General features: G+C 42.5%; 1 protein-coding gene across 5 annotated transcripts in view; it reads right to left on the bottom strand.

The window, feature by feature from the left end:
- mgat5b (alpha-1,6-mannosylglycoprotein 6-beta-N-acetylglucosaminyltransferase B) overlaps positions 1–9,713 on the bottom strand; it is a 60,284-nt gene extending 50,571 nt beyond the window's left edge. For 4 of the 5 annotated variants that reach the window (XR_002274734.1, XR_002274735.1, XM_020597795.1 and 1 more), the window contains exons 1-2: positions 9,303–9,713; positions 8,028–8,140 (exon numbers count right to left, since the gene is read on the bottom strand). Coding sequence is in view for 2 of the 5 variants with exons in the window: in XM_020597795.1 (XP_020453451.1) it covers positions 8,028–8,140; positions 9,303–9,370 (181 nt within the window). In the remaining 3 variants the exon portion in view is untranslated. Of the gene's footprint in view, positions 1–4,597; positions 4,618–8,027; positions 8,141–9,302 lie in introns of those variants that run through there. The other variant, XM_020597796.1, reaches the window with a different exon arrangement.
- Positions 9,714–12,124: the final 2,411 nt, after the last annotated feature.

Here is a 12,124-nt window from a genome sequence, read left to right as displayed (position 1 = left end):
CCTTCTAAAAACATCCATAAAGTGCTGCCCTATGGATTCCATACTGTCTACTGAAGTGGCTGCGTCTGCGTTAACAACACAATACACTCTTTTTACCAACCCCAGTTCTTCACAGGCTTTGTCACCCAGTATTGACTCACATTGCTGATTCACAACAGAGAAGTGTAGCTGATACACCTTCCCTTTAACTGTGACCTTTAACTTGCTGGTGCCTAAACACTCAATAGGTTGTCCATTGTAATCTTTTAACTCGGAGCGCTTCTTGTTTATTTTTGGCTTTGTTTTCATTTCTCTTATATCTGATATGCTTATGAGATTTGCTTTTGCGCCTGTGTCTAGTCTCATAGTAATAATAGAACCATTAATCAGCAGTGGAGCTATCCATTTGTCCTCTGTGTTTACATGGTTCGCTTTTCCTGGCTCTTCCTCACTGTCCACGAGGCCAACAAAGAAAGTGTCATTCAGATCTGTCTCCTCCACCACATTAACAAATTTGCCTTTCTTTCCTCTCTTCCTACCAGAGAAGCATTGTTTGGCAAAATGGTTCTTTCCATGACATTGAGAGCAGATCTTACCAAATGCCGGGCACTGTCTGGGTTTGTGCTGTGACCCACAACGTTTACAGCTGAACGGTGCTCCCTCGGTCTGCTGTGCACGTCGCGTTTGATTGCGACGGTCCCTTTCGCACAACACCACTCCTACTTCTGCCGCTGCTCCGTCACATGCGGGCGCTGACATAGCGGGCACCATATTACTGAAAGTCCTCATGTGCTTATGTGACAATTCGCTCGCCTGGCATATCTTAATGGCTGCTTCCAGTGTCAGGTCCATCTCCCTAAGCAGTCTTTCTCTTAAGGTTTTGTCCTCCACGCCGAACACTATTTGGTCTCTGATCATGGAGTCTTTTAGAGTGCCGAAGTTACAGGACTGCGCGTTCAAGCGCAGCGCCGTCACAAAACTATCAAACAGCTCTTGTCGCTGCACCTGCGACCTGAACATGAACCTCTCATATGTCTCGTTCTTCTTCGGAGTACAATGTGTGTCAAATTTACCAAGCACGACGTCAAGGTCGTCTTTATCCTCTGGCGCGTCAAACATGAAAGTGTTGAAGACTTCAATGGCCCGTGGTCCTGCTACAGTTAGCAAAAGTGCTACCTTCCTTGTGTCCGGCTTCGTATCCAGTCCCATAGCCGTGACATACAGGTTAAACTGCTGCTTGAAAGCACGCCAATTTTCGTCGACATTCCCCGACCCCCTCAAACTCTCTGGTGGTTTTAGTTCCATGTCGACTCACTCCGCGAACTCAGTTTACTCCTGGTAGCATGTTGTGTTTTCTTTTTTTTTTAAATCCTCATGAGGCCACATTTGTACAACAAGAACCCTCTTCCTTTATTGGAACTCCCTCTAAGTCTATTCACAACATTCCCAGAACACAGCGCCTCCCTAGTGGTACTATGTGTAACTGCACTGATCATTACAATTTCTTCCCTTTATTTCCTGTACACACAGCATTTGCTTCTTGGGCTTAGCACAGTTCCTATCATTTGCAGAATATCTTCCTCAGTCAAACTGGACTAAAGATGTCTCTCCTTAAATAATTCAGCAGTTACACAACATTTTTCTTCCGCAGCCAAAAAAGAAAGACACTAAATAAATACCCATTTAAATTTGCAGCTTTATAGCAAGGGTTTAGCAATAAATATACGAAGAAGACGATAGAAGCTAGAAGAGGACAGGATTTAAGGGGGAGTGAAACATTGCACTGTGCTGTCCAAAGCATCCAAACCCATATGTAATGCCAAACTAGTGAGCACCATATCTATTATAAATTCATTATTTTAGCTTCATATTTGTCAGGATTTTTGTAGGCGTTGTGAAGAGAATTGTACTTGCTAAGTTCAGAGGCTCCTCAGTCAGCAGCAGTGTACTGTGCAGAAAATCTAAACAAAGCCTCTGGGCTAAAGTGTGGGAAGAACTACTCACATTTCTTCACAGTAATACTCCTCACACACATTGTGTTCGTAAATCACCATTACCGAGACGCCCTGCCTACACAGTACATTTTTAGAACTGAGCCTTATATATGTTTGCAATCTACTGTTCATCAGGCTGCCGTTTGCTCTTACTTCCTGCTGCCCTTTTGGGAAACACTGGCTAATTTGTTTTTTTCTCCAACTCACAGCTCAGCATGCCAACAGTGGTGTAGCAGGAGCTGATCGGATCTATGTGCTTAAGTAAAGGCTCTTCCGTGTCATTCCTCATCCACTGGTTAATAAAAGGCTGATTTAGCAGCAGATAATGTCCTTTAAACGACTCAGTTTTGGAAGTGCCACTACACAATCGATATCATGGACAAACTCCAATTAGACCACCACTTGTACTGGCCAGCTGGATATAAACCACTGCCCCTACAGAGACTCACTGGCTACACGCATTGCCAAGTAGAAAACAGTCTTACCTACAGAACGGTGACAAATTAAAGGAAAAACCTGAATAAACAAGTGGGATTTCCATCAATATTAAAAGTACTCTTTGGGCTCTGTGGTTCTATTATTAGACACTGGACTGCTGGTTGGTGAGAAGATCATCCTCTCGGTGTGTGGAAGGTGTGATACTGTTAACAGTTTAAAGGGGGACAATAACTAGAAGCAACTGAAGTTATTTAATTGATGATTTACTGACGACTGAATTGTTATTTTTCCCTACCACTGGTTGAATAGTGACAACATATCTTGACCAATATCTGAACATCAACAGGATCCAGTAAGAGCTAAACTGGGGCTCGACATCTCAGTTTTAAGTTACACATTTATGCATTAATAAAACTACCTGTCAAAGTGTGTCATTTTATTTATATTCAAAAATTCTTCTCCACTCGAGCACCACTGACAGACTGAACACATCTTTGATACGCATGCAGACTGGATAGTTAGTGAGAAAGCTTAGGGTCAGACCTTCCCACCTGTCACCAGGACAAACACATACACTGGTGATGTTTTTCTATGCTGCACACACACAAACACTGCAGCCTTGGTTTTATTGACTTACCAAGGCTTTCTTGTCATTCGGGGTTTCATACATATGGAAGTGTTCTTCATCTGAAGCATACCTCGCAACTTAGAAGGTGAGGAAAGGCTGACTCAGACACAGAGCACTGGGTCTGCTAATATACCCTTATTAAAACACACACACACCACTCAAATTACCCAGAGATGTATGAGCGTGGTACTGCAGAGTGTCACAGCGTACAATCATTTTCCAGGACCGGAGCTTCATAGTTTTATGCTCTCACTACTCAGACTGGAAAAATGATATAAAAATATGATGAGCATTTGGATAAACATGTTTACGGTTACAAAGAAGTCAAGAAGAGAAAATGCGAAGTGCTTGATTCCGCTGTCGCGGTGCATTCATAGTCATTTAGTCATCCTCTGCTTGCCTTGTCGTTCCTCTAAAGGTGCAGCCAGACTATAACTCACATCTGTGTGAAACAGGACAGGACACAACTGAACAGCCTCCTTCGCTTTGCTCCAATGTTCAATCTGAACTCTGACCCATGAAATCACAACATTCTCCAATACCCAGTCAGGTGGGAGAGGAAGCACTGACCTTTCATTCAGGAAATAATGTTTGTTTATATTCTATACAGCATGACACAGAGAAATAATACAAGCAGCAGATAGGGAAGGATGCTGTTTGTAAGAGTAAGGAGGACGTTAATGACAGTGCAATATTTGAAATGCTGTTTAATATATAGTGTTGTGGAGTGCTGCTGTTAGCTCACTAGCCATGCTAGTTCCTGCAGTTTGCATAGTCACCCACCATAGTTCCTGTAACTCCTGCATTTGGCTACACCATGCAAATACATTTTTCCATGTGGATTCTAATCCGACTGCACCTTAACTCTCCTGTCATTTCAGATGCTGTTACTCCCTGCTACCCTGCAAAAACCCATCCTTTCCCAGCTGTCTCCTGATTCTCCACACCCACCCGCACACCTGTTCCCCATTCTCTCATTAGCTCCTTCGTATATATACACTGGCCCACTTTCACTGTCTTCGTGCTATTCCAGCCTTGTGTCCTGGTTTGCATCCAGCCTGTTCTGGACCAGTTGCTTTGAAAATAATTTTATATATAATTTATTTATTGTGTCTGTAAGCAGTGACATGTCCAAATGCATGTACATACTTCATGTTCTCAGTCAGATAAAGGTAATGAGCTAATTTACAGAAAGAGTTACAATCAATTCTGTACTACTTAATTTTCCATTACTTCCCCCAGAGAACAATTGAATCAACTGAAAGATCTTCTTTCAGCACTTCTACACACTGAATTAAACCAACACCATCTGTATTTCTCATCAGCACAAGTAACTAATAACCAGACGTGATGACAACAATGACAACACTTCATGGCAACACAAATAAGGAACAGTCTGTGTCTAAAATGACTGTACTGTAATGCCATACAGAGCAAAAGAGTGAAAAGTACCATGCTGCTCAGCTTTGGCCTTAAATACCAAGCAAAGACGATGAACACTGCAAAGCTGGAAACATGAGAGCAGTTCCAGCACAACAGTCATCCCCTGTTGTCATACCTCACAATCCAGGAGAAAATCACTGGCTTCCACCAGGTGCCTGTGAAAGAGTTAACAATGAGCAATCCTCCTTTATTCAGCCCTCTCTTTTGTTAACCGCAGAGCCAGCCAGCTGCACATTCATTTCCAGTTACTCTCAACTACCAGTGAAGTTCCATCAGCAGCAAAGGTCAGTTTAATTTATTCATACCATCTACACATGCCAGAGGAGGCTGCTTCTAGCATTTCAAGGAGATTACTTATCCCATTTTTCATTCATACAAAGTACTCACAGCTTTGATAGACCCACAAATGCCACACCCTTACTATGAGCGATGACAGGAAAGACTCGTTTTCATGCATCACGTTGCGATGGTTGCTGAGCCATGAAATACAAAAGCTCCGTCAGTGTCCGTGAAAGAATCAGAGTAAACAGGATGCTGAACATGATGCTCCTTGCAAACGTGATGTTCTGCCGCTCGAGGCAGTTTTTCTTTTGCAGACTTTTCAGTTGGTCCAGCCACCGAAGTGTAAGTAGTTGCTCTGTCATGTTTTCAATTTAAACATATTTTTTGTGACATCCATTCAACACAATAATCATAAAGAGGCAAATGTATGTATTCTGATAAATGTAATAAAATGTCTCTGTGACAGACTGGTGACCTGTCCAAGGTGGACCCCACCTCTCGCCCAATGTCTGCTGGGATCGGCTCCAGCCAGACCCCCTCCCTGACCCGCGACCCCATTCAGGAATAAGCAGTATCCTGTCCAAGGTGGCCCCCACCTCTCGCCCAATGTCTGCTGGGATCGGCTCCAGCCAGACCCCCTCCCTGACCCGCGACCCCATTCAGGAATAAGCAGTATAGATGGATGGAAAATATCTGCCTTCGCTGAGAGATGTCACAGTCTGTTTGCTGCAGCAGGATGGTGGTTACAAGCTGATGAAGTATGATAGCTTTCAACTAGGAATAGAGAACACATTAACATCCGAACCATTCAGCCTTGCTCTCACAAGGGTAAGACCTAAAAGCATCCTAGGCCCAGTTCTCCCTTTGTGGCCGAGTTGTCATTAAGACCCCTGTGGTAAAAGGCCACGCTATGAAGGTGGTCTTCAAAGAGCTTATTAGAAAGCTACAGCACAGCTCTGGAGCCTTTAAGATATTTAGGATCAAACACCTCCATCTTTCATGCTTCCCACTCTGGTAGAAATAGTCTCTCTCTGTTCTTCGTCTTACTTCTTTTCCACATCATTACAGTCCTGTACCTTCAAAGGGCAGAAATAAAGAAGATGCATACATTTTGAATTTGGATACAACTTGGTATCCAAAAGCAGCTCGGTGTTATTCTGGGTCTCTGGCTCTGGAGTGTCAAATAGTGCCACACTACATTACACACAGTGGATACAGCATGAGTGTAACTGCAAAAAACAGGGTTTGTGACTGTGGAAAAAATCAAAAGCAGGTTTTAGTGTATTGGTGCATCTTAGGTGATATCTGAGAGAAAAACAAGTAAATGAGGCTGAGAGAGGGGGAAGCAGAGAAAAGGAGGAAGACAGAAAGAGGCAGGGTGGCAGAGAGAGGAGAGAGAAACAGAAAGTAGAGAGGCAATAATTGCATGTTTTGTGTCACACCTTTTGCTCTTCAGACAGCTGTTGCCCTTCAGGCTGTAAGTAATAAGCGCAGTAGTCTCAGCACAGCCTGAGAACTTTGTTTACCCTTTCAGATGTAAAATACGGGGCGTTTTATGGTGCCTCCACTTCTTTTATATGTATTTTTTTTTTACATTTCCTGCATGAATGCACACTGCAGATTAACAAGGTGTGTGTCGGTACCTGTGTGCAGACATCTGCTGTAGCTCTACAGCGCCCGGCAGCAGTGATCAGTAATGTGCTGCTCCACTGAACAGCTCATCCCAGCTCATTCATTAAGCTAACTCCCTGTGCCGCTAATCCTCATTCCCAAACATGCACACGGACACAAACACATGTACACACATAGAGGGTGAGAATTTACAGAGCTTGACTCTCCCTGGTCAGTGGACATGGTGATGTTTAATGAGTTCCAGGCCTGGATGCCTTCCCTTGACTGCAGCCTGTGAGTGGTTAATTAAAAGACAGCTCTCCTGTCTTCCAAGCCCCCTCCCTGTCTTTCGCTATCCAACTCTATACCAGCTTTACAAATACTGTTTCATAAATTGATGAGACCCTTGAAATTGTTTCCCATGTGGACACCTGCACCTCACTACAGTATTGCCCAATACGCGCACCTTGCAGAGGAGGTGCTCCAGCTCCGAGCCCATGTCCAGAACTTTGACGACAAAGTACAATCATTCAAATCAGTAACATTTCAACACTATCTTTATGCATGACTGTTTATTGAATGACCTAGAGAAAAGCTGCATTATTCAACTTGAATGCAATAATTTCTGTTGCCTCATCTGAATAGAAATAAACTGAGGTCGACTGTACTCCCCAGTATTTTACAAACAACTGGTGTCCTTGGATGAGATGTGAGAGACAGAAGCACTGCTTCTTCCCCTGCCAGCTGGTGTCTGTCGCAGAGAATGACATGCAGTGTCAACATTGTGCCAGGCAGCAATAAAAAGGTGAGAGACAATAGTCCAAAAGCTAACAGTGGCTTTCCCACATGGCTTGTGCTGTAGTGGTTTATATACAGAGACGCACAGCACAAACACAGAGAACGTGCTGAGAGAGACTAATTTCTCTCAGGGATAGCGTCTCTAAATTTTTTTCTAGCTTGAGTTGGTGATTTCTGCCAGGCCAAGGTTAATGTTGCCATTTTTGAATTGCCTTTTGGACTTTTCAAGGTTCGTCTAAAGGAATTTGTCAGTCAGCTGAATATTAAAGGGACTTTTCCATAACAATGATCACATCACCGTCAATATTCCAGGTACAAGTTTATTATTAACAGCTTTAGTATGTGCAGTTTCACTTTTTAAATCTTCACTGTTAGGTCAGTTTATACAATTCATTATTTTTGCTTGGGAATCCCACTGGCAGAATCCTTCATCTACATGATGTGTCTTTTTCTTTTCTGTTCACCTCCTGTACATACAAGGTCAGCATCACCAACATACAGTATAAAGACGCACAAATGGCAACAGAAAACTTCCTCAGTTTTCATCTCATATTACTACTCAAAATGAACACATGTGGCCTGGAACAATGTCATGTGGGCACTGAGCAGAGATGAAAGTCTGTGCAAAAAAAGATGCAAATGTAGATGAGAGCAGAGAGGAGGCTCTCCGGGTGACTGTACCCCCTGATGCACTGCTGATGAGTAAAGCAAGCAGGTCTATCAGCCCGCTGGCGTCAATCAAGGAAGCCCCACCAAGCTCTCAGCATGATCCTAGCGTGTTCATTTCCAGTGCAGGGCACAGCCACTGCTGTCACAGGCTACCGAGTAGCCCTGACATGCATGCGTAGGCTTACCCTCGGATCGCACGGTGAAGGGGGAATCTCCGGGTCGCTTGGCCGAGAACTGCCCCCCGAGAGAGGTCATTAGAAAGCACAGGCTAAAGAAGCCAATCCCCACCACAAAGATCCTGCAGGAGAGGGGCAAACAAGGGGGGGATTGGGTGACAAGAGAGAAGTTAGGAGCGACAAGGACAAGAGAAGAAATGATAAAACAAGGCATGTGATGTAATTTCACAGTAGAAGCACCAGTGAGTTCACTTGAAGCCAAGTTCCTTGAGATAACATCACATCGTTGTGCGGCTTTATGGACACAGAAAAGGACTGTGACTGTGCCATCTAAAGGAACCTTTACATGCATGGGCTTTCTGTATCACACTGTGTTCAGTGAGCCAACATCCAAAATAAAAGCATTCAATTACAGGAAAATGCCCACCACACTTTGGAGAGAGCAGAAAACACACTTCTCAAGTTTTCGTCTGATAAGCTGCACGCTCCAGGAGCCACGCTGACAAAATGTTGGTAAATGTTTGGAAACAACCCTTCTATAGAGTGGAACTGCAGGGCAGATTGTCACACGTCCTTTCTGTGGACCACAGCTCGCGTTCTTGAATTTTAATAAAGGCAGAAAGCTGACAGTCGGCAGAGGCAGTCACTCAGCTGGAGCCTGAGTGAGTGACAGCGCTAGTAAGTGAGGTAATGGTGGAAAAACTGGGATTTGGTGTCCAGGGAAGCATGCACACTGTGTGAGAAAACCGGTGAACCTATGTAACAGCTGCTGAACTCCGCAGCAGGAGCATGTGGGCTGCTCACAGCCAGACCTGACAAAGAACGCACTCCACTGTATCCACCATCACAGCTGAGAGAGTGATAAGGCTTTCCATTTTATTAATGCTAATGAATCCCTGAGCCTGTGCACAACTGGTCAAACCTGGGAGTTTTAATGAGTTTGTAGCTGCCTGACTTGCTCTTACTGCTTCTCCAGCTGCTGGTAATTAAAGTTTTAGCTGCGTAACCAAACGTTAATTGCAACACAGTAAATTTTCAGTTGTTCCAATTAATCCCAAATGGCCTAAACTCGGAAGGCTTGTCCTGCGCAGGAAATCAGCCACTACTGTGCTCATTATCTGAGGTATTTAAACAGTGGCTTAATTAACACTTTTCAGTTTAGCCGTATTCGTTTCAGTTCCACCTTGTATTTACCATCGTGCAGCAATAATAAAGAAACCAAACAGACTCTTGTCATTTTGAATAGTGAACAATAAAAAGGAAACTGAAGAGACCAGTTCTTACCTGAATGGTTTGAAAGTAAGAAGACATCTTCTCACCATAATGGAAAGGTCGGTGCTGGCTGCAGTCATTTTCCACGCACTAACATTGTGCACATCTGTGTGACAACCGCTGTCTAAACCATAAATTTCCACCGAGGTCCTGTGCACTGAGGGAACGTTACGGTGACAGGACCAACTTCCCACCCTGCCTGGCTGCTGTTCGTGCTGCGCCGTGAACAACTTCAGCGTAAATCCTACGGCGCGTCCTGCAGCAGCGGCTGCTTGGTCCCAGTCTGGAGGAACAAACCGGAAAAATGTTGGATAACTGCCCTTTAATCTGCTCTGATCGTATCCTGACACGATCAAACGTCCTGGAAGTATTGCAGCATGAAGCGCAATAACACCGGACTGCTGAGTTGTTGAATGTGGATGGAGCGCGCACTCTGTTGTGCGGCTCGTTTACTAATAGCGCCATCTAACGATCCATACCGGAATATGAAAGTAGATTTCTGTGTTTACAAAGTCAAACATAAAGACTTGGATGAACAAAAATACAGTAGCCATTAAGTTTAAAATGTAATTTTACTGGAAACATAAACATAATGTAACACTGACTGTAGAGTGGAACATACTGTGTTTAATTCATTCCCCCACATTATTGAGTTTGTACGTTTATTTAAATGGAAAACAAATAGTTTTTCAGTATCGTTATACAGAGACAAGACAATTACGGAATGAAGAAACAAAAATAAATGCGAACAATAATTATAATTGATCAGAGGTGGAGAGTAACTAAGTACATTTATTGAAGTATTGAAAAATGTCTACTTAGTATTTTCATTTTCTGCTACCTCATACTTTGACCTCACTACATTTTAGAGGCAGACTTTTTACTCCACTACATCAGAATGAGAATAAAACAAAATACAGTGTAATTATAAGACTTTAAGCAGGAGGTTTAAACCTTAGCGCCACCTTTACCAGCTGCAACATTAAAATGATAAACACCATAATGCATCAGTAATTAAACTCCATTAATATGAAATACACTCATGTGAAATGTGCCATTCTGAATAGTACTTTTACCTTTGCTGCTTTAAGTGTAATTGAATGCTAATACTTTAGTACTTTTACTTAAGTAACATTTTGAATGAAGTTTTTCACTGTGGTATTACGACTTTTACTTTACATCAAAGTACTTTTTCAACTACTGTAGTGTTTTTGTTTATGTTTTTTTTTTAAAGAAAAGGCTCAGCTACCAATAAACTGCTTATTAATTTTTTGGAATAGTGAATTTACAGAAATTGTGTAGACAATGAGTTACTGTTTATCATGAGCTTCTGTAACAGTTTAATAAAAATCTGTCTCAACCCTTTTTACTTCTGCCCATTATATGTTCTTTGTTGTTTTCGATGTTATTGTTGTTTTTTGTGTTCTTTTTTTTACATTTGTAGAATCAATTCAAAAGAAAAGAGACAAAAAGTTGACCTAGTACACCACCTTAAAGAAACAGAGCTCCCAGGGCCACATTCAGTGTTGGTCTAATGAACAGCATCCTCTGTTTCCATGACGACAGCTCGTGGTGTGTTGGGCTTTGGCTCTGCCTGTTGATGCTACGTATATTGACTCTTGGGCCGCAGCCCAGTGAAACCGACTCTGCTGACAATACAATCCTGGGCTGAGGTGTAACATGCACTGTGGGTCAGATCACATTCATTTACTGTAAGATGACAACGTCTGAGCGATGGCAGAGCTGAATGGTAAAAAAAAAACCTCAGCAAGAGTGATCAGTGACAAAAAGCAGAATGCAGTGTGTGTGTGTGCTATACACAAAGATTGCTATGAATATTGCATTTAATTTTATTTAAATGACAACTGAGCGACGCACTCTCAGAGATAAGTGTTCAGTGAATCTGAGATATGTGTTCACACTCTTTTGATGAGAGGATTAATCATACTGTCACCTGTAGAAAGTTTAACTAAGGACACAGCGCCCTCTTAGGATCTCTCTTTTTATTTTCTACTTTATTTCCTGTCTTTTCTTTCCCTCTGCATTTCTTTGACTTCCTATCTATTCTTGTTCTCCTTGTTCTTAGTCTTCCTAGCCTTCTCTTGCTTCATTCTGACCTCTATCACTGCATTAACCTCAGTGTTTGTTATTTCAATGACATACGTATACTGCCTCTCTATGTCCCACTGTCTCTGTCTGTCTACTTGTCTCCTGAGTATTTACTTCCACTGCAGTTTCTTTCTTCCTCCCACTGTTTGGTTTGGACTCTCTCTGCTTTTCTGAGGATTCATGGGAACAGATGCCCAAGTACAAAGAACTCTTTGAAAAGTAGTACCTTTATGCTAAACACTGTATTTGTATTTAACAGAGAGCTATAGACCTGAGAGAAGCAGAGGCAGAAAATACAGGCTTATCTAAAATGGGAAAATAATGCACATAAGCCTGTAGTTATGATCAGAGTAGAAATAAAACCCAATTTTGGCTCATCAAAGGTTTTTACTGTTGTTAGTTTGCCAAGAACGTGAGAGAAAATCAGCGACTGGTGCCTAAGCAGGGCAGTCACTGTGCCTCAGCCCACATAACTTTCTGTTTTGAGCTTCACTCAAAGCAGCAGAATGACAAATGTCTGAGGTATTTTCACAGCTCATTTTCATATTTTTACCTCCAGTGCCATGAAACACTGTACATGTCCAAGAGAAAATGCTGAAGAGTTATGACAACAAAACATTTCATACATTTACGTATGGTTCTTAAACGATAGTAAAAAATGCCCATAATCTCAGTGAAATTCAAATTAGTGAAAGTAGTTGATTTTAGCCAAGTTCAACTCAGCC

The sequence above is a fragment of the Monopterus albus genome, unplaced genomic scaffold (assembly GCF_001952655.1).
Source record: "Monopterus albus unplaced genomic scaffold, M_albus_1.0 scaffold35.1, whole genome shotgun sequence".
In the NCBI taxonomy this organism is placed as follows: Eukaryota; Metazoa; Chordata; class Actinopteri; order Synbranchiformes; family Synbranchidae; genus Monopterus; species Monopterus albus.
The sequence above is the reverse complement of the archived record's forward strand: the minus strand, read 5'-3'. Positions and strand labels throughout refer to the sequence as shown.